The following is a 23,471-nucleotide window of genomic DNA, read 5'->3' as shown; positions in this document are numbered from 1 at the left end:
CTTAATTAACCAGACAACATGAATATTCATAAGGCTGTTAATGTCTCCCCCATCCAAACAGATAAATGTGATGTAATGACTTCCTAGTCAAGCATAGCTAAAATTCTGATGAAAACTGCACCAACATTTTGGTTCTTTGCCTGAAATATCACAGAAATTAACAGTCCCTCAGTAATATTTTATTTTCTGAATTAATTAGGATTCACGAATTTATTTAAATGAACCACTTTGGACCAAGAGGTTCACAGGCATCAGATATAGATTGTCTCTTGTTCTGTAACAACTGGATAGCTTTTTTAATGTCCTTCCACAGTTCCCCCTCCCCTTTCTCGGTTTCCCCCTCCGTACAGTTTCTTAGCAGTAGTTACCATAGCAACAAACACTCTTGCTAATGGCCAGCAGTACAACTGCAGGCTTCCCCACATCTCATCCATTTCATTTGGACCACAATAAGGCAGCTCAGAAGAGTATTTCAGTAAAAACAAACTCCCCTCTGGACCTTTCTCTTCAGGAGGTAAATTGTTTCAAGAGCATCTCCTTCCCACCAAGATGACTGAAAGTTCAAAATGTTGTCTTAAGTACTTATTATAGAGGCTAAAACCAGATTTTAAGCCACCCACATAATACTATCCTGTAATTCAGTTGTTGCTTCTGCTTGGCTGGAAATCCTAATAATTTTGTACAATGGATTTCTGGTGGAGGAAAGAAAGTTAACTGTCCAGAGTTCCATCATCATAAGAACAAGTATCATATTTATGTGTTTACTAACTGACTCCCTCATGGCATATCAGGAATACGGAAATCAAACAAACAACAGACTACTTTTAAGAACGTATTAGAAGTTTCTCACAATATCATTTTATAAACTGTTCTGATCCTCTTTTACAAAATCTATGCCATTCTGTGTAAGAAACTGTACAGAATTCTTTTGGGTTTACAAGTCCTTTCTGATCACGACATATTTGTCTTAAACTGAGGAGAGTAAATAGCAATGATGAGGCACAGTGACCTACACACAACATGGAGTCAGCTGCTGGACACATTCTGTCTCAGCACCATCGAGATATTCAGAGTAACTGAGCTGCTAAGTGATGGCCAAACATCTGTACTCAAATTCATTGCCTTCATGTCTTTGAGATTGCTGTCTCTTTTACCAAAGTTTTTTTAACCCGAGAAAAAGCCAATGTAATCTTGCTCCTTTACAAGCAACTAACGCTCCTTTTACATGTGCAAACCAAACCAAAGCATTTAAAAATCTGCTTGCTCAGTTCAAACTGACATGTTCCTTTTTTATTCTTTTTGTAGAAAACTAAAAACAGTCATTTGCTGTTTTACTGGCTGTAGGAATTTTTCCCTCACCAGTTAAAAACATCTGAGAAACCACATCAAGTAGTCTTAGCAAACATCCACACCAGAGAGTAGTGTTCATGCAAAAATACCTCTCTTCTTTTCAAGAGAAGTGATTCATATTCTAGTCCAGAATCAACCCTGACTGTACTCATTTGTGCTGGTTTTGACTGGGGTAGTTAATTTTCTTCCCAGTGGCTACTACGGGAAGTGGCTGCTATTTGGATTTGTGCTGAACACAGGATTAACAACATGGAGATGTTTTTGTTATTGCTGAGCAGAGCTTACACAGAGCCAAGGCCTTTTTTCTTTTTGTACTGCCATGCCGGTGAGGAGGTTGGGACTGCATGGGAGGGTGGGAGGAGACACAGGCAGGACAGGTGAGCCCAAATGACCAAAGGGATATTCCAGACTGTATGACACCATGCTCAGTATATAAAATGGGGCAAGGGTGAGACATTTGAAGTGATGGTATTTGTCTTCCCAAACCACTCTTCTGTGTGGTGGGGGCCCTGCTGTCCTGGAGATGGCGGAACACCTGTCTGCCCATGGGAAGCAGGGAATGAATTCCTTGTTTTGTTTTGCTGCCACACACAGCTTTTGCTTTTTTTATGAAACTGTCCGTATCTCAACCCAAGAGTTTTCCAGCTTTTACCTTTTTGATTCTCTCCCCTATCCCACTGGTGGGGCAGTGAGCAAACTGCTGTGTGGGGCTGGGCTGCTGGCTGGGGTTAAACCACAACAGCTCCTGCTAAAGTCTCCCTGCTGGGCAAAGCTACACTCCATGGAGGGCAAATACAAAAACTGAGGAAAAAGGACACACAAACCCCTCAAAACAAACAAAACCACACCACAAGATACAAGTTAACAAAAGAGTAAGATGACTTTTTAAGAGAGACAGATTTTCATCTGTAAAACTGCAGAAGAGAGAAAGTAGGTTTTTGTGCACATTTTTTTCCTTTAATATAATGCACACAATGCATTTTTGGGACACCATTTTAAAATAGACCCTAAGCATGAATCCAACTGAGAATTCTGCCAAGAAAACTGGAGATCCAAGAAAGAAAAATCTAGAAAACAAAGTTTTCATTTGGTATAATTTCTGTCAGTAAATAAGGGTGAAACTTGATCTTGTATCGATCAGACGATAATTATTTTAGTTTTATTCTTTTTCAGCTTCTTCCTTCAGGCAAAGAGCTCATCTGTGCCATTACTATAAATTATCATTACAATTTAAAATCAAGTCAATTGTAATCAATATAAATCACTAATTTAGGACATTTATTCAATAGCTCCCTTACATAACAGAAGCATCAAGAACTGCCTTTACTAGCTAAAACTGTGAAACGTTCCAGAGGGACTTAAAACAGACAACTAACAAAATGCAACGGTACCTTTCATTCTCACCTGCTGGTATTACTCCAAGAGGGACTGGTGCTCTGACAGGCTTTGATACATAGTCTGTGTCTTTCCCAGCATCTATCTGGGCTCTGAGTAGTAGCCCATGAGCAACTTCACTGACAGATCCATCTCCACCAACACAAACTACCCTATTAGAAAACAAAAATGCCAAACAGTTTAAAACAAACACTTTCATAGCTGAACAAACAGGTGAAAGGCAGCTACCCCACACCATATCCATAACGATATTTCAAAAAGCTAAACAGCATTCTTTCTTTAGCAACAAGCTTGGGCTTCACTGTCAGATCAGTAAATGTTACCTGAATGCTCCTTAAGCATTCTTATTTCTGCTTACTGTCTGAGTAGGAGTAAATAGACTTAAACACCTACTAAGTTTTTCTTACCTTATCACACATCATGCACATTAACTGATCAGATGGAAGAACCAAACACACGTTTAAGTGCCTCAGTGGAAAAGTTCTTTACATCTTTCAATGCTGACCCATACAAACATTCCAATGCCTTTTAATTGCCCTTATAATAACAACTCACCAAATATTACAATAAAATAAAAAAACACTTGAAAACAGCTATTTTCATACACTATGCAGGCAGTTGAGGGATTTAGCAAGGTTTAAAATCCTAGTGCCAGCAATCCTTTGCACAAAGGTACTTAATCACTGCCCCCGGAGCACATAATTAAACTCCCACCTGCTGTGGCTATAGAGAGGAATGCATTTGTCTGTAAAAGCTCTGTTACAGCAAACCTTTTTTTTCCCTTGTTTTTGTTTATTTAAGTACATATTACAGTGATTCTCCAAATCAGTAAACATATTTTAATGATAAGAATAGTAATGATACATTCCAAGCATTTATGACTGAAATGTCGTAGTTACTTCGGGAGGAATTCACCTGAATTATATTCTTTTCACACATATGTATGAATTCATAGTTGTGAAACTATGTCCAACCATTCAACCAGGTAAAACTGGTCAGATCCCTGTAAGAGAAATCTCATTATGTTATTAATGTTATCAAATGTTTAAACTCAATTACCTCATCTCCTTTAACATTTTTCTTCCGTTTCTATTATTATTTCCAAGCTGATTTTTAATCTCTAACTTTTAGGAATGTTTCCTCTATCTAGCTAAACACTGCCACATTCAACAAGAAATTACAATATATAGTTTGATGTATAGAATATAAAAGTTTGAAGCACATTTTCTTCCAGCTTGCAATCAGGAGTCTTCACCTTTCTTTTGACTCATTTTTTGTTTATTCCCAGGCTTAAAATTCTCTGTCACAGTAGAAACACCAGTTAATCTTTGAAGTCTGAAAAACTGTATACCCAGAAGGACTTGTGTGGATTGTCTTCTGGATATTAAAACTTTTGGAAACAGACACATTTTCCTCTGATTTTGGAGTGCTGTGTAGATAGAGTCCAAGGAATAACATGAAAATGCTGCTAATTTTGATTTTATTATTTTAGCATTAATCATCAAGAGTTGCCTTTTTGGCTGGAAGTAGAGATAGCATCAGGCACCTGGGATTCCAATGCTAATCAGTGAGAACCTGCTATGCATAAGGAGTAGAAAGTCTTGAACAAACACATTTTACTGAGACCTTGAAGAAGGCTTCTGAGATAAAGAAATATCTATTTAACCATCAGATGCAACTTTCTTAATCAGCTATACACTAAGGACTGACTAACCCAGGCTACTCTAAATATCCTTGATACTTTAGACTCCTGAGTAGGGAAGAAATGTATCCTTGGGCATATGAGCTTCAGATATGATATGAAGCAATAAATGTTCATATATTCTTCTTCTGTCTCTGTACTAACAGGAAAACACAGCTGAGATAGAAGCATCACAAATGCATTCACTCTTTTTGTCACCAAAACTAAGCAATAAGTCAGGGGGGAAAAACCAAATTGACAAAGTGCCTCAATTTTCAGTGTCCCTAAAAAAAAGGCGGGATAGCAAAAAAGGTAGTGTGTAAGACATGTACCTGTGGTCTTTCAAAATAGATTAGTAACTGGGGAAATCAGAGAAATTATAAATATAAACAAACAGCTTTGACTAAGAATTAACATGTAGGAGTGCTGCTTTCAGAAAGTACTGAGATATAACCCTCCAGTTTATACTATCGCAAATCATAAGTTTCAGCTATTTCATATGCTGTTAACATGGAAGGAACCATAACTCTCCTAAAGAGAAAATCAAGCCCAGAAATTACACACTGCTGTATCGTTTACATACTGCAATGAATAAGAAAAACCATGTTGCCTTGGCATTTCTACATTTTTGTGTCTCTAAAAAAAAAAACTGGATAGCAATAATGGAAGAGTATAAAAGACACACGCCTATGGTCTTTCAAAAGGGTTTTATTCTTCCATCTTAGATCTGGCTACTGCAGAAAGCCTTACAGCAGAAGTTCTCAATGTCTACCCAGATATCAAAGATGAAACAATTCAAATATGACTCAGTGTAGAAGATATTTGTGAAAGAAGATAAAATCTAGGGGTTTTCTTTTTTATCTCTCTATTCTTACGAACAGAAGGGTTTCAGTGACTGATATCCTTATGAGGCATATTTCAGGAAGCTTTATGTTTATTTACCACTATTTATGAATCCAAGATACATTTCTACTGTCAGTAATTAATAAATAGCAAAGTATTGAATGAGAACTGAATTTCCTAGGTTTCATATACATGAGAAGCAGAGTAACTCATGAATGCCCACTGGCATAATTTTGATTTGAATACAAATAAAAAATAACATGATGATGTTCACTAACATTCATAGTCACTAACCAACTCACCCATCAAATGCCTGCAGTTCACATTCTTTAAGTACTGAGAGAGCATGTCCTTCATATTCAGTTACTGTGGAAAATATCATTCAGCAGATTAGATAATTTTGTTTTGTCCATCCAACATAAAGGAACACAGAGTAATTCAATTCAGATTATTTTTTAAGTCATTAATGCATTAAAACTACAAGAAGTTATATTTTACAGTTATGCTAGCTAAAAGGCCAAACATTAAATTTCAGCTGCTATCAGATACATGGCTATTTCATGCATTTAAATTCAGATAATTCAAGAAGATGTTTATTGCATCAAAATGCAAGTTTTAACACTGACACAGTTGCTAAACTTCAGGAAAATAAGCATATCCTCAGTAAAGACTGAATTACTTCAGGATCAATCAAATTTAATTGCCTTTGTGTTAGGATATGCAAATTGCTAAATCAAAAATAAGAGGAGTTAAACACAGAAGTATGAAATCAAGCCAAATACCAGTGACAACAGCACATAACACACAGAGGAAGGTGGCACAAGTATACACCAGAGTTCATAGCCTCTGGAGGAAATGAATCTGTCACTCCACATTGATGTCTCTGTGTTTGCTGATACCCCACATAGTACAGTAAATGCCAGTGAAGACAGGATAAACTGGCATACTACAGATGGCACGAAGCATCATAACTACATTTAGCATTTTCTAGGGCAGCTTTGCCAGAAGAGACAGCCCAGCTGCAGCCACCCATCAAAGATTTTTGCTGACTGACATGACACTTGCAGATGGATTTTTTGTGTAAGAATGTGCATCATTATATGCAAAATTACATTAATCTTTCATGCTTGTCTGTCCCTGGTGCTCACATAGTTCAAGGCTTTTCTCCAGTGTTCCTAAACATTGCTAAAATTATTAGTCTTGGTGTCTAAAACAATCATTCCATAGCTGTACCTGTTCCAACAGTATTGCTACAGACTATTCAAAGGCTGCTTACAAGAATTGAAAACACCCCCATCTCTTCCTATAAATACACACATATACAAGCATGTGTGTGGATATAGTGAGTGTATATATCTTTTCTCCTAGAAAAATAAGAAGGAAAAACAAAATCAAAACAAAAGTGATACAATTTTTACACTTCACACTAAAAAGCTGTTTATATTGCCTATAACTTCAAAATCCCCCAATTAGTACCAGCAAAGTTCTAGCGCTTGGTGCTTTGAAAATTCTTAACGAAAAAACTAGAGTTGTTTTGATTATACAGAAGGCAGAGATTTCTCATTTTGCTGCAGAAACGCTTATCAATACAATAACTTTGGGGAATTATTTACAGAATTTACTTCCATGCAGGGCCTCTCTGGAACCTCAAAGCACATTATTTAAGCTATCATATTCAGCTTTGCATTACCAATGGGAACAATGCTTTTATCAACATCTGTAGGCTGTGTGAAAAGTGGTCAATAAAAGTGTGCATCATGCAAAAATGCAGAAAGGTTCAAATATCTTACCATTGCTTAGCTGTGAAAGAAACTCTTCCCATGAAAACATAGAGTTGGTTACCAGGTAACACGCCTTTTTAAATGAACACGATGACATTTAGAAAGTTATGAGTACAGTCTAATTAAAATGGAACAGTAAATAAGATTTATTTTGTAACAGAAAACATGCTCAGTGCTCTCCTAATGTAAGTTACGCTTACTGTTAGAGAATTAATTCACTCAAAGAACAAGGACATGAAAATAAAGAGGCTCATGTCTACAGAGAAATCAATGAAGGAAGTAAAAATGACTAATGTTAGCCAGATTGAGAGCAAATCCATCCTCTTTGCATCTAATAGCTTAAGTTTGGAAATTATGCAGAAGAACTGCTCAAGGCTTAAGACTGGGGAATTCCAAGAAATTTAAAATTTGATGAGAGAATTGCAGAGGATCTATTTTGATACATCATGACAAAAAGGCAGTGAAAAAATGAGGTTTTCAGGAAAATCTCTGTGAGGACATGCGGAGAATCGTTCAAGTAGGAAAAAAAAATTAGAAAAATGCAACCCAGACACAAAAAAGACCATGTCTAAAAAGTTTTCTGCAGGCTTGACAACCTCCAGAGGGGCATGTATAAATCATTTTGATAGCTGGAAAAAAAAAAAAAAAGCTAAGTGTTTGAATATTTGGCACTGTTCCAATTCAGGGGAAAAAAAAAAAAAAACAAATAACAAAAACCCTCCTACTCAATGTGGTTTTGAATAGGAAGAAAGCTTCTTTCATTGTTTGAGAAGGTCCCAGATCTCATATTTGTCAAAACTATTATCACAAAACTATTATTTAATTATTTTCTGACCATTTCTAATGCATAATTTAGAAAGATTTTCTTTTCCAAGAATGTTTTGTTCTCAAGTATTGGAGAACAGCATTCTGAAGGAAGGACACCCAAGGTGCACCTCATCTGAACAGTCACACATACTCCAAAAACACTTTATCATCCTCTTCACATAGCAAACAAGAACCAAAGGCTTGGCCTCTACGCACAGAAAAAGCAATACACAGTTCAACACTTCAGAACAGGGGATGCTTTCATGTGACACCTAAACATCCTGGCACTCCTGTCACAGACTAAAATCAATGGGACTGTAACAGTTAATAACAGCTTTTTTTTTTCATCCAGCATCAACACCAGTTATCTGTTGGTATTTACCATAGAGTAAGTTTAAACCAATGCTCTTTGTCCAACTCTCAAACACTCCTTTCTTTTGTGGTTCTGCCCTAAAAATAGGAGTTTGGGAAGGCTGTTATTTTTGCCTAAATGTCCAGGTTGTAAGTGTGCATAAATGGAAGCAAAAGAGTCAAAAGTAGGAAGAGAAGTGAGACGAGCTAGGATTTTGTCAGGGTTTCCTGTATTTATTTTTCTTTAAATATCTGGAAGATTTTTCAAGGTACTAATGTATTTCTAAAATACTAGCTCCAGTTACCACAATTTGCCAGTACTTGCAGGTATCTCAACAGTGGAGTGAGCTTTTGTAGAACTCAGTTTTTGGAAAAGTCACCGTTCTTATCCTAGCAGCCATATCCCAGCTGCAACACAACAAATAGCCCAGTTCTTAAAGGAGGCCAGATTTTAACTATTGTTTCCCCTTAGCTACAGTTAAAAGTACTACTTCAGTTTAAATTTGCTAATTCACACTTTCCAGTGCTCTAAGCACTTCAGAGATTTGCTTACTGTATGTAACAAAAATAACCCAAAACCCAGCAAAACACAATCCACTCCATAACACCTTCGGTTATTTTTCCTGAAATTAATAAATTGTAGCACACAAAGCCATTTGGGGGAGGGAGGGAAAGAAAACTCTACAAAATTTTAAAATATTAGAAAGAAAAAGTAAATTTTGCTTTAGCACTCATTTATTTACATATATGTCCTTAGATTGCTGTATGTCTTTGGGTAGGAGAGAGTATTTCCTCTCCAAACTTCTAAACACATAAGATGTTTATTCCAAGAGGAGTTATAATGAAGAATAAGATCTGGAAACCCCGATCAGAGAGGAAGCAACAGCTACCAATGCACAAGAATGGCTGAAGAGAGCTCTGTCTTCCAGCACTCTACAGTCAGTCTTTGATGTTATGAAGTAGTTTTAGTAACTTGAAAATGTTTTATTTTATATGCGCTAGAAGCTACTTCAGAGGTTCAAATTTGCTATAAAATTTGTGCTCAACAAATTTTAACTTTGCGTTCAATGAATTTTAAGTATGTGTATGTGGGAAAGGCAAAACATAAACTATCTTCAGTGCAAAAATTGTACAAAAGTCTTGACAATTTCAGTACCTAATACACCTCTGTAGGCCACCAGTTATGTAAATATTGGCCACGTTCCAAAACAGCAGGAACAGTAAGAAGCACACTCCAACTGCACAAAATCCAAAACAATTATGGGAGGAAAACATCCAGCTCAATTTACTTGAAATAAAGCCCTTAGTTTTATTAGAACAGGGTACCAGTGGATAGGATTTTACCCAGCATTCACCACCACCCTCTCTTTTTTTTTTAACATAATTCTCAAATAATTAGCTCTCTACTAGCATTGAAAACTGCAATGCAGTTTTCTCATTTAGCCTGTAGGAGGAGTGTTAGGCAGCTAATAGGCACAGTAGTATTTCAACACTGCCAAAATAACCTTAATTAAAGGATAGGCCATTAAACATTTTTTCTGGCTCAACTCAGAAGTTTCCTATTAAAATTTCAAAATCGAATAATTAAAAAATAAACTTAAAACAGTTTTTTTATTCACTAGTAAAAAAATTTTTTTTGAAACCTCTACAAATTATATTCACAACTTGTATTAAAACATTTTTTTAAATTGTGACCAAACAAGGCTAAGTTCAATTGACAATTGGCTAAGTTCAACATGACACCATTATTAATCTGTTCACACTATGACCCATGCCTTTGAAGTGGAAAAATATGTGTGTGAGAATTAAAATGTATATAAAGCTGCTGGCATTCCTCTCAGTTCAGGGGAGTTAAGAAACTAGTGGCACAGAATTCTAATACAGACAATCTTTTTCACATTTCTTCTAGTGTGTCTTTAATCTTCAACTGATTTTACTTTAAATTGTGGGCTAAATAGTTAAAAAATACATGGATGCAGGAAATAAAATTACCAAGATAATTTTCATCTACCATTATTGCATTAGTACATTCTCATGGCTAAATCAGATTTTATCAGAATAATTTTTGGCCTAACATGAACTAGTCGTCATTTCATAAGAAATTTAAGGAACAACTGCAAGATGAGACTTCTTAAAATTTGTTTAGGCTGAGACAGATAATTTTTCAAGTCAATTACAACAGACATAGGAAAAAGACTAGATTACTAGTATTGATTACTAGAGGTGAAAAATATTGAATCAATAATGGAATTACTAAAGAACTTTTTGACCAAAGAAAAATATATTGTGTTGTATTAACTAGATTCCAAATGCAGTACTTGCAGTCAAAGGCAACAAGGATAAGCAGTAAATTCAAATTGTCTCACATGCTTAACAAGTAGTTTTACAAAGGATTAAGCTATACTTCTGAAGCAACTTACCTGTGACATCAGTTTTTATGTCAGCAAGTTTAAAAAGAGGTGCAACTTTTTCATAATAAATGTGAGTGGCTTCTCTTTTGTGGCTGCTTGGGTTAACAAACACTTTCAAGGATTTAGGTCTGTTTTGAAAGCCTGAAAAGAAAAAAAAAAAATTAAGATTACCCCCAACCCAACTATTTTTACAGCTTAAATGGCTTTTTAATATCAGAACCATTACAATACTTTGATGGGATAAGTAAATTACAGTCTTAAAAAAGCCTCAATTTCTTCTTGCATGTGCACTACTTATCTTTAAATTACAGTATTGAGTAATTTTGTGTGTACAGCTAATAAACGCTTGCAGGAACCAGAAAAAAAGTGCATATGTCATAGCCTAGTTAAACCCTGTTTCAGGAGCAGAGTGAGTGCGAAGTTTGGGCACCAAAAAAAGAAAAGAAACCCAAATACAAAAATGTATCCTTGTTGGAATTTAATGACTCACTCCCAGCAGACATCCAAAAGTAACACCCAACAAAACTGACACCACAATCCAACATTTTTATTTTCTAAGAGTGCAAATCAAACAGTCCAAAGAAAATTTCTTCGCTGTGAAAGAGGTCCAAAAATATAAAGAAATAGAAATGTGGCAGTATCATTTGGAAATCCGAGAAGTATTGTTCATTTAGGTCTTTGGACTAACAAACTCCAAAGAAATAACACTGAGAAATACTGCTATGCAAAGCTGAACTTTGTCTTGCACATTGATCCCATTAAGTAATTTCATTATTTGAAACATGGTATCTTGTTGAAGAGTAAATAACTCATGCTAAACCAATAACATGACTTTTCAAATCCTCTTTTCTAGAATTCCTACAATTGCCATGGTTCAGTGAGGCTGCTTCACTACAAGAAGCAAGCAGAAGTGTACAGTCCTGCTCTTCTTTTGGTGTTTATGTAAAATACTTGATTTGAACAATTCTAAATTTCGTTTTAGTATTAAAGTACTAAATACCCTAACTTATTATTTATTATTTGTTAAACCCTTTCTTAGCCAAATAAAAGCTGGAATATCTGGCAAGCGTATTGCTTTCAACATTCAAGAACAAAATTAGTAGTAGCCCACAACTCCAAAAGGAGCCAAGAATGAAAGCACATTTTCCTGCCCCATGAAGAATATTATTTCAATTTTTACAGCCACATGTACCTTCAGAGTGTCAGCAGGGACTTCCTGCACCTCATTCCACTTGCTCTCCCTCAACAATTGAACAGGAACAATTACTCTAAGAAATTACAGCTAAATACTCTTTCTGCATTAAAGAGGAAAGTATTCCCTAAGACCAAAACATAATTATAAAAGTCACAGAGATTATTTTTTCATTTATTTAAACACATCAAAGAATTCTGAAAAGAAAACTAGCTCTTTTTCCAATGTGTGTCAGAAAATTTAGAAGATTTCTTAAAGAAACTGAAGGAAATTATTGCATCAGTTTGCTGCTAAAACCTCAAAATCATATACACAAAAAAAATGTATAACCATGTTTATGTCAAAATGTTACACAGAGTGCCATATCATTGCCCAGCAAATTAATCCTGGAGATTCCTGCAAGTCCTCAGTAACAAGCACTTGTATTCAAAAGCATCTCTTTAAAAAGGAGAAAAAAAGAAAACAGGGGACTAGGTAAGGACTGCGGATGCGTTTTAGGTTGTTATAAATGTATGTGCTGCCTAATTTCCAATCCAAAAAAAAAAAAAAAAAAAGAAACAAAATTAAATATAGCAGCAATTTTGAGTAGCTTAAAAGTTGCAAAAATTTTCTAATAGTAAATAATATATTGGTTCTAAAAATAATACATAAGCAAATTTACACCGTGGGATACATACCGCGGGGTGCGGAGCAGGACTTGATCTCCTGTCCCCCGTACAAATAAGATGTTCCAAAATGAACCAGTTTATCCTGTGTGTCACCTCCCATCCCCTCCTATTTTTGATTTGTAAGATCTACATCACTACCCTCATTACCACCCATCACCATCTTTACTGCGCGTGGTCCACCATACCCTTTGAGGGGGTCTCCCCACCTCTGGGGGCCATAGGGAGTAAGGCTCATCATCTTCCTCCATGTCCTTTGAATAACCTTTTCAATTACAGATGCGTACTAAGCTTATAATGTACATATGAATACCTTACTGGAACACTGAGACAATAAATCTAATAATAATTAACACTTTCCTGGAGTTTTCCCAAATGTCCAGTCTCCCAGATAAATTTAGCTCTTCTTAGTGTCTTCCTGTCTTCCACTCTATACTGAGAACCTGCTGGAGAAGGGGGGGACTTTCCCCTCCCTCTCCTCATTAAAAGTTACATTTTAACTAACTACTCTTAATTATTTTTTTAAATATTGATTACCGTTTCAATTTCATCAGCATGAATCATACCTATTCATCACATAGGGAAGGGTTTCTGCAAACAAACTGCCCTCTCCTCCTCTCCCCCTTCACTCTTGGAACGAGTCTTAGAGGTGCGGAACTTAATATCCAGCATAAACAACAGACGACTAGGGACACAAGCACCATAAAGTCAGCCCCGGACATTGTTCATGAGGACCCTGATGAGCTACAAGAAAGGTCTGAGAAAAGCCTGAGGATGTTCAGTAAGACAAACCCCAAGCCCAGTCGCTGAGGCAGCAGAGCCCCAAGCGCGGGCTGGGCCCAGACCCGTTGGGTTGCAGTCCAAAGGATGTCACTGCTGCCTTGTCCTCACCATCTCCAGGGCCTGGAGCTAGAAAAGCTGCCCCCACTTGGAGGCCTCCCAGCACAGGGGAGATGAAGTGCAGCAAGTGCGACAGGGAGCTGAGACTGCAGCAAGGGGCTGGGGCCGGCCGCAGCAGTCATGGCCCGGGCAGCCTCAAGGACAAAACCGACCTCAGTGCTTTCCTCCAGCACCTCTGTGGGAATGACAGCCACCTGGCAGCCCTTCTGTAGGGGCAGGGACAAAGAGGCAATGGACACGAGCGGCACCAGGAATGTTCCAGTGCGAAAGTAAGAAAAACACCCTTCACAATGACGGCAGGTAAGCCATGGGTGACATTGCCAATCCTTAGAGATTTTCAAAACTTATCTGGACATGGCTCTTAGCAACCTGATCTTTCTTAGAAGCTCACCTACCCTGAGCAGGAAGCTAGAATGGATAATCTCCAGAGGTCCATTCCAACCTAAATTCTTCTTGACTCTCTGGAAACTGAAGGAAGCACCGCAGGTATGTACTGCAGTGGAATTTCTTATTACAGGAATTACAACACAAACAAAGAAGTCTTAACAAAAGCTCCCAAAGACTATTAATACCTATAAATAATCATCATAAAGACATTATAATAATGTCTTAATTGAAATCGACTAATTGGTATTGCTGCAGCCTTTTAGAAGTTACAAAAATATTAAGACCAAAAAAATAACTTCTGTGACTTCATCATCTGCCTAAAGCATCAGTAAAAATTAAATGGAAAACTTATAAAAATAAGGACTCCTGCTTCAAAAGAGAAAAGATTTAACTACATTCATAAATGTGCTGTCATGTTTCTTATCTTATTTATAAAAAACTGTAATCAGCTGGTCCTCCTAACACTTAACCCCCCACCTACACCCAGAGCTAAAAAACCGTAAAAACTGACCTCAGTCATGGATATCTGAGTATGCCTTTGAAGTTTAAAAAAAAACAAATCAAAAACACCCCCCAAACATACAAATATAAGAATATAATACACAAAGCAGGGGGAAGGAATAGGAAAGCAGAGTTTGTAGAAGTAGAGAAAGCAGATGAAGTGTCAAAAAATTCTAGTACCAGACAGTGCAAGTTACAGTTCTGCAAAACAGACATCAGGAGAAAACTGAAGGGATAAAAGCAAACATCCCCATCTCACTTCAATGGTTTTGCGTATGAAATGTAAAAATTTAACCCTAGGTGGCAATATAAAGTTTCAAAAGAAATCCTACATAGGCAAAAGAAAACAGACTTTTCAGTTGGTGGGGAAAAAAATCATAGATTTTGGAGGAAATGGCTGAATTTAACTTCTTTAAGAAAAATTAATTCATTTAACCATTCTAAACCAGAAACTGTATTTACGATTATGTATATTCGGCTATTGCTGGAAAGTGTATCAGAATTAATGCATAAATCCCAGCAAAATTTTCAAGAACCTAATGAGTTCACAGGCTCAAAGTATTAAAATACTCTCTTTGTGACTATTTGAATATCAATTTACTTTCTTAGAAAGATAAAATCTTTCATTGATGGAAATATTTTCCACAAACAAGGCATTTGAGCAGAGATAGTACACTACACTGAAGTGATTTAGTTTGTGCCAAATAATTGCCAACTGGCATGAAAGGATGCTCATGACAAAATGTATTACTTTATCATTCCTGGTGTGCACTGGACACGTTAGAACCCACCAAACAACTGAGTTTAATGAGAGCATATCCCCTAACAGCCAAAGATTAAACTTTCAAACAATATTATTGTGAAGCTTCTTTAAAGCGTTTTTTAAATAATAATCTCTTAATTGTCTTTAAACGACATCTATATGAATGAATCAATGTCATTGACTACTGTGTGCAACTGATCCCAGCCTGCCAGCCTTTTGGGGCTCTCCTAACTGGTATTCTGGTATTGTTTTCCCTGGCTGCTCCATTTGAAACGAGCCAGCAGCCTAAAGCAGGAAGGCCAACTGTTCCCCTAGTACTAACAAATGTGCTAATATGCACTAGTTTAAACTTGATCTATCAAGTGAATCAGTGAACCATGAAGGGTGGTGGGTCAATCAGGGTGTTCAGGAAACAAAGGCTCCCGGGGCAGCAGAGACGCTGTGCTCAGACATACATCTGTGCTGCTTTCAGGCCCCGGCCTGAGGAAAAGGGGGTTATGTTACAAAAGTTAAGAGCCTGGAATCATGTCATTACCACCTATATTTATAAATACTTTACACACAGCATTAGGAATATTATACATGAGAAAAATGTAACAATATGAGACAGAGTTGTTAATGTAACTATGGAGACACCACTGTTAATATTAACTAACCGAAGTTAATGTTTAACATTAATGGTTTAATTAAAACTTCATGCATGAAGTTTCAGGCTTTCCTATCAAATCCCCGTGTGATAGATACTCTGGAGCAGTAGATAAAAATAAAATGCACTTTGTGCTGTTTTTGCCACTTTATCATTTATTCTTAACAACATTTACAGTCTTTTGTTAGTTTACAGAGTTCTTATGGAATCAACTGTTAGTAAATCTTATCTTGTTAAAAAAATGGATGAACATTGACAATTGTACATTTTCTCTCATTTTTGAGCCTGCCTCAACCCCTTAAGAACCACTGTGTATTTGCATGTGCAGAGGATTTTAGATGAAACAGTGAATTCTACTGACACAGTGTGTCCCCTCACGCCATGCCCATAAATCCTGTACAAAAGGATGTGATGTATAATGAAAATCCCTGAGAGTGGGGTGTGCACCAGGGCTGACACCAGAAAACAGCACACTAGACCCAGTCTAAGCCGCCCTTTGGGGCCTTCCAGGAGCCAGCCCAGAGCCAAGGCTCCGGAGGTGCATGAAGATGGCAGTGGTTATCTTAGAGCAGTTTAACAAACACACCATGTACAGATCAGATTGCAGGAACACTCTATCTGTGAGCAAGCTCTTCAAATCTAGCTGACATGCACTGGAACAGCAGCAACAGCAGGCAGAAAACAAGAACTTACTTAAATACGGGAAGATGGTGGTACATATATTTTGTTACCCTGTCACAAACACAGAGAAAGTTGTTCCTTAATCAATGTATATGCATAAAAGCCTAAAAACTTGTCAAAGAGTAAGGCAAACAAGTAGAAATGGCATTTATCTGCAGAGGAAACGCACCTGTCAGCAACATATACTCCCATTTGTCAGAATGTCTAAATATTATTGATCAAATATAGATATGCTCTACTTTGATAAATCACCTGCTTTTAATTTGATCCAACCCCGAAACAATAAAAAACACTTCAAGTAAATAATGAAGCAGTTAATGAAAAATTACTTTGTGATCAGATAGACTGGGGAGGAGGGAGGGCAGGGAAGTAATTTTTACTATTTCAGAAGGATACAACCAGAAGCAGTCAATTTGAGTTCATTAACAACGACTCCAGCACCATTACAAAAAAACCAAAAAGGCTGCAACAAAAACTATGAAAATCCATTACTGTTTCACAAAGAAATATCAGCCACCGAGAAATTAACAGAACTCAACTGCACTGTACACTTTTAGTTCAGACTTAGAAGAATATACACATTAGCAACTGGTATGATGAGGGTTTCGTGCAGTTATTTTTATCTCTCTGAGTCCTGTTTATTCCTGGAGCAGAAGACAAGGAGAAAAAATGTACTGATCAGAGATCCAAAACAAATCTGTACAAGGTCTGAGCTTCTGGAGAAAGACTGAAGCAAGAACTTGGAACAGCATTGCACAGAACACTTTTTTTTTCAGGTTCAGGTGGCATCCAATTACAAAGCTATAAAACAGAGACTGCACCTCGAGGTCAAGGCAACCTGAGCTAGAGATACTGCAGCTTTTTTTTCTGTGAACATATGGTATCACTGCTCCTGATAGATGGAGAGTAATCTAGGAACAAAACAGACATTTGCTCCTTATGCAAATGTCATTGCCTTTATGGGTAGCTGGAGATCTACAGGAATCCTGGCACTTCTGCAGATTGAGATATTTCATGATGAAGTCTTTCAAAAGGGGAAAAGGGAATGCACTTTTTAATACACATCTTCATTGGGAAAATCTAAAGCATACTTAAACAATGCAAGAATGCACCATTAATAACTCCTGTTGTTTCTTTTATATCTGCCTGTGAAACTTTAGTAGAAGTGCACTATAAATTCTTATTCAAAGTGTTGTTACAAACACTACAGATGTACAAGATTTGAATCCGTAATCTGGCTCAGACTTGACAGTTCAGCTGGAGTTCTAATAGTGTATCACAAAATAGACTGCTTTTCTTCTGCAATAAACAAACTCATTTGCTATAACCTGTAAACAGAGGCATCCTTTGGAGTTAAATCAGACTTTGGTATTGGGGAAGGGATGCCACTTTGGTTATTTAAATTGAAAGTGTGCTACATTCTGTGCCTTTCAAATATAAACTACAGTGAAAGGCTTGGATTTCTTGTGGGGCTCTTTTCCCTATATGGTGAATATTTTTTCTTAATTTTGGTAGAGTTTCCATTAAATTAAAAACAAAAAAAACCCAACCAACCAACCCTACAACTTGTTAAACAAAGCATCCTGAAACTGGCATTAGCCTAGGCAAACACAGAAAGGTAATTTTAAAGTAAAGAATTGCATCCTATCACTACTGTCAATAAATTTTGCAACAGATTATCCAATGAGACTCCTACAGAACCTTAAGAGCACTGCCACCTGTGAATTCATGAGGATGAGGAAAGTCTCTCCCATTAGTCTCCTAGAGAATATGGAGGTCACAAGTGGGATTTCATAAACCGTCACCAGAAGCTCCTGAAGAGTTCCCAAATGTGCAACTACTGTAGTACCATCAGGTGGGATGCAATTTCAAGTGAAAATATCAACAAAACATGTTATTTCTTTCAGAAACAGATTTCCCAGAAGACTCTTCAGTCAGAATAAAGAAAATCACTTATTTTCAGTAACTTCCAAAACTCTTCCAAAAATAACATCAATTTGTTTCATCTTCACAGACAGTGCCACTTTTCTAGATTATACACTTGACTATGTAAAACTTCAGTGGTAGACATTTGCCAGAAATAAGATTCATATCTGTGTCTTAATTTCCACAGGCAAGAAAGCTTCACTCAGCCTCATGTATTGCCAATAGAAATAAATATAGCATCAACCTCAATTAAATGCTTACCATTCAGAATTTCTTTCAGATGTCTAAACCATGACTGACAGTGATCTTCACTTAAGTTATTTAAATGGATAGCACAGTCTGTAAGCTTATTCTCTTCTTTATTCAAGCATTTAAAAATTGTGATACCCAACAAAGTACCACCTTTTTTCTGCCCTGCAAAACGACGACGTTTCAGTTTTACTGAAAATACATCTTTCATTTCAATAATCTCCTCTTGAGCCTGTAAAGCCACACTGGAATCACCTGTAAGGGAAAAAAAATAAAAAGAAAAGCATTACCAATGTGATTGGGAGTAACAACTAAAAGTACTGTTAGGGCTTCATCTCTAGGTTCACTTCTTGCATCTGTTCATCCTTGCATTGACACTTACGGTATATCATTTCCCTCAATCACTGGTCTTTTATTTTACCAACTTTGTTATGTATCCAGCTGTACAAATAAAACTATTTCAAAGAGATTATCTACTCAGCTTTCTGGGGTTCAAAAAAAATTAATAAAATTTCACAGTTTAAGAAAAACATTTTTGGAATTCACATTCAAAAAGCAAATTCTTTATTCTATTCACCTAAATCATAGAAGTTATCCTTGTAAACCATAGATCAGAAAGTGTGCTATGACCCAAGCTGACTATATGCTCACTATAGTCTTTCATTTGATACAACCATTGCCTTTTGTGTTTACGTCAGAAACATATCAGAAAACAGCTGAGCAAAAATAGACAAATAAACCAAAAATATGTTACCCATCTTTTCTTTCATTTTTGATTTATGAATTCAGTTTAGAAGACATGAAAAACGGTTTCAAAAAAGTTCTTGTGACAGTTTGAGATCCTCATCCCACGGGAGATCCGTGTTAGGCTAAGGGAAGGTTTTGTTATCTTGGGGCTGTTATTTACGTGGATGCTGTGGCTGCAGATGCTACCACTTCATTTCCAACTGCCTTTTGGAGATGTATCAGCTGAGGCACTATGGTACAGGTTTCTCCCTTTTCTGCTCTTTTGAGCTGCATTCCAATTCCTCAAAAACAAAGTCAAATACACAAACTGAAGGAAAAATGTCACCGTTCCTGTAGCTATCAGATTCTTTGGACACAGAAAGAAAGTTTTCCCTGCTTTTTTCAGAATTACAACAGATCTGATACAGCACACCAATAAAGGTCCCTTTGCAGCACAAGGCAAGAAATGCTAGAAACAAGAAAACTTCCCCAAATCTAGCAACAACTCTGTCAGCTGCTTTCTTAACAGCAAAAACTGTAGCAGATTCTGTTTGATGAGCAGTTGATACATGCTGCACTGGAGTGTTGGGAAAACCTATTTAAATTGTCATCTGGGGAAAGATGGACAGCACCCCCTACTTCATCACACCACATGAAGCTGAGGGTTTCAGAAAGTCAAATACTTTTTCTGGGCAGGAAAAAGACGACTTTGTCTATTCTTGTAACAGTTTGATACTGGCACTATCAACTTCATTTCTGGAATGAGACTATGCAGTGATCATCTCTCTGCGCAGGAATCCTGGATGACTTCTCCTCAGCCATGCTAACACAGCTAAAGCTCAAGTCAATATGACTTCTCCTCACAGTTCTCAACCAATTCATTTTTTTCCTGTTCTGCACCAAATAACCTACGACAAGTAGAAGCGTGACCTTGTAATACTTCCCACATATTTTTCCCAACTTGTTACACTTTATCATCCTAATATCTCTGTAAATCAGCTACTGAGGTGTAAAACTGGACTGAAATCATTCCAATCTTAGCAGGAATACTGTGACAAGTAAATGTTGGTGTGCATTGAGATAGTACACAGGAAATTATCTGGAATGCATGTTTTCAGAAGTACACAGCAAATAAACAGGAGAAAACTCACCTAAATAAATTTTTAAAAAACCCCAACATAAATCCTGAAGTACTGTAACAACTGCTGTAAAAGTATTTTCATTCAGTATATCCTTTAAAAATGAGGGAACTGAGGGGGGAAATAAATACTGTATGATTCCATTTGAACTACAATTTTACACAAACTTGAAGTGGACATTGCATAAACAAACTCGGTACTGATATTACCAAACCTAAGATCTTCATTTTTGTCAAACTTAATACTGCTCTTCTAAAAATTTAAAGGGTAAAAATGGTCTTTGTAGGCCTGAAATGAAAAACTGGTAATGTCCCAAATTACCTAGAACTACATAGTTTAATACCTACCTTAAAGACTTGCTTAAAATAGAACTTTTGAGGGGTCTGCTTATGCTTTTCCACAGAGTCTCACTGTCAGACCATATAGAGCACTGAAAATGCCAGCACACAACCTCAATGTTTTAGGAAAAGGAGTCAACAAAGACACATGAAATATAACCACAACCATTCTGCAGCAATAACTGAGCTGCAACATTCATTTCCCCAGACCAATAAAAATATTCTAAGTGGGCTTGCTTTTTAAATATTTTTAAATAAATCATACTTTAAAATAAATCATATTTTGGGTTTGCCTCTTAGTTTTGCTGACGATATCATGAACTCTATTATGCCAATGTTATGGATGTGCAGCAAATATAAGTTACAAACACTAGCCTACTTATCCTGAACAAGTCAAGGAAAATGAAGGCCTGATAAAACACTTTTTATTCCCCACTAGCTTTCATAAAATGGCATTTAGTCTTAAGCCAGGTAAGGTCTGCATTTTCTTTTCATGACTTTCAGCCAGTTATTACTTGCTTGTGCATCTTCCTCTTACTCGGTATTTATCAAATTCTTATGTTGCTCAGATGCATATCAAAATTTTTGATATTTAAAATAAAACCTTCTTACTAGGCAGCACTAGACTTTCAAAACCACTATCTGACTTTGTTTTACAGGAATACATTTCCAGATGCATCCTGGAAAAGGATATAAACTCTAGGAAGGCTGAATTGTAAGAAAACATCATCCTCATGTTTTAATTTCTAGAGAAAATGTTTAACCAGCCAGTAGGATTAGGACAGCCCATTTTTACTCAAGTTGTAAAGAAATCTGCATAATATCCCAGGTATATTCTATAATTTTCATTTTCTCTGCTTACTGAAAATAAGACCATTGCAAATGCAGTAAAATTTTATAAAACAACTCAGATAAAGAAAATTTAAGTCATGAGCTGTATTTATAAAATATTTCTAGAATGAGATAACAACCAAGCTTACTTTTGCAATAAAGTATATATTGGATAAAACACTTTTTTGAACTTTGAAAAGTACTGGCTCGTTGGTATCATATTGGTTATTGTGAGCAGTTTCAGGACATTAACTGTCCTCTCACATTACTTAGAAAGACATTGGGTACCATCTGTTCTTGCAAGAGATTTAAGTATACATCTATTAGATATCATGCTATTTATTTAATTCAGTACCCACTTCCCATTGTTGTATCTTCTGAAAAAAAAAAAAAGTCAATTTAATTACAAGGAATAAAGATAATCTCTTCTACCAGGCTGCCCTGTCATCATGAAAGCCGAGAGGGAAACCTGTATAAAGTAGGTTACAGGCGTTAGGGAAGAGCAAAACTAACAGCACTTAACATTTAACATAGATCTAACAAAAACAGAATATATGGCACTTAAAAAAAAAAAGTTACTATAAGCCAAGGGCTTGTCTAAATCAATCTCAGCACATCTGTCTGATGTAGAGCGTAAACAGGATTAGAGTTGGATTTATCTGCTTGACGCTAATTGTACTCAGTTTCTGCACATGTCCACTTTTTTTTTTTTTGTTTTTCCAAATACAGCATAAAAAAAGAAAAATCTGCCTGGATAGATGAATCTCTAGGAAGTTTTATGCCCCTATTTATCATCTCACTAATTTTAAGCAATGAGCCTATCCTACATTTTTCCTATTTATGTTAGTCGCATCTCTAATTTAACAAAAAACTGTGTCTAAATCAACCATACTGAGCTAAATCAAAAGAGGAACTAATACACTCAAATAGAGTTTAATTGTAAAGAGTAAACCAAATTTTAATTAGTTAAGTGTTCAACTTGGCTTTAAACAAAAAGACTGCCTCATGTTTACAGAAAAATTGATGAAAATACACACAAAAAGAAAACTACTGAAAAATAGAACAGTTTTAAAGAAAACGTGGTATTTAAATATAAACACCAACACTTCAACAAGGAAACACTTTTTGGACTGTTATCTTACCACAGAGGCCCAACATCTAGAAGTGGTACTTAAGGACTTGATTTCCATAACAAATACATGGAGTACATGGAAAATATCAGAAAACACACATGAAATGTGACTATAATTCAAGTACAAGAATTGGGCACAAAGCAAAGAGTGTTATACTCCCTTGGTCACAAATGCTTCCTATGACCTTTGGCAAGATACCTATCCCTCCTAACTATAATGAATAAATAACTCTTTTGCACATTTTAGCTTCACTGCCCCATTACACTCTCAAAGTTTACTTCCTTAATAGTTGACTGATACAGCTGAGTGCAGTGTAACTTAACAGAAATAATTAGAAATTTTAGAAAATCATCAAGACCGTACCAAAGAAAATACAGTGATCAGTACTTATTAAAGAAGTGTTTTATTATAAAACACTTATTTATTATAAAATTGATCACAGACCATCCCACAAAGTTTACTCTTTACACTGTATGAATACTACTTTTAAAATAACCGTTCGGGACATACAATAAAACATAACTATATTAATATAAACACAAAAATAAAATAAAATAAATAGAATTAAAATTTAAATTAGTTTTGACAGTATGTCCATAAATCTATGTTTAGGAATATATATTATAATGTCTAATGCATATAAACCAGCACCTCAGTTACTAAGCCCATTTTTCCCTCACTGTAAATCAGCAAAGCACAGTAAGCAGCACGCAGCTGATTCATAAAACCTCTACAGTTTTCAGCTACTTATTGATTAAGAAGGGCTGGCAGTGAG

At 36.2% G+C, this 23,471-nt stretch overlaps 1 protein-coding gene across 2 annotated transcripts in view; it reads right to left on the bottom strand.

Moving 5' to 3' along the window:
* CERKL (ceramide kinase like) overlaps window positions 1-23,471 on the bottom strand; it is a 52,078-nt gene that overhangs the window by 12,243 nt on the left and 16,364 nt on the right. For both annotated transcript variants that reach the window (XM_066189813.1, XM_066189814.1), the window contains exons 2-5: window positions 18,542-18,784; window positions 10,629-10,760; window positions 5,572-5,635; window positions 2,755-2,897 (exon numbers count right to left, since the gene is read on the bottom strand). In XM_066189813.1, coding sequence (XP_066045910.1) covers window positions 2,755-2,897; window positions 5,572-5,635; window positions 10,629-10,760; window positions 18,542-18,784 — 582 coding nt within the window. The remainder of the gene's footprint in view (window positions 1-2,754; window positions 2,898-5,571; window positions 5,636-10,628; window positions 10,761-18,541; window positions 18,785-23,471) is intronic.

This window comes from Chamaea fasciata, unplaced genomic scaffold (assembly GCF_029207755.1).
Source record: "Chamaea fasciata isolate MVZ Bird 193981 ecotype frontalis unplaced genomic scaffold, bChaFas1.0.hap1 SCAF_8, whole genome shotgun sequence".
NCBI classification, from domain to species: domain Eukaryota; kingdom Metazoa; phylum Chordata; class Aves; order Passeriformes; family Sylviidae; genus Chamaea; species Chamaea fasciata.
This window is presented reverse-complemented; position numbering and strand designations above follow the sequence as displayed.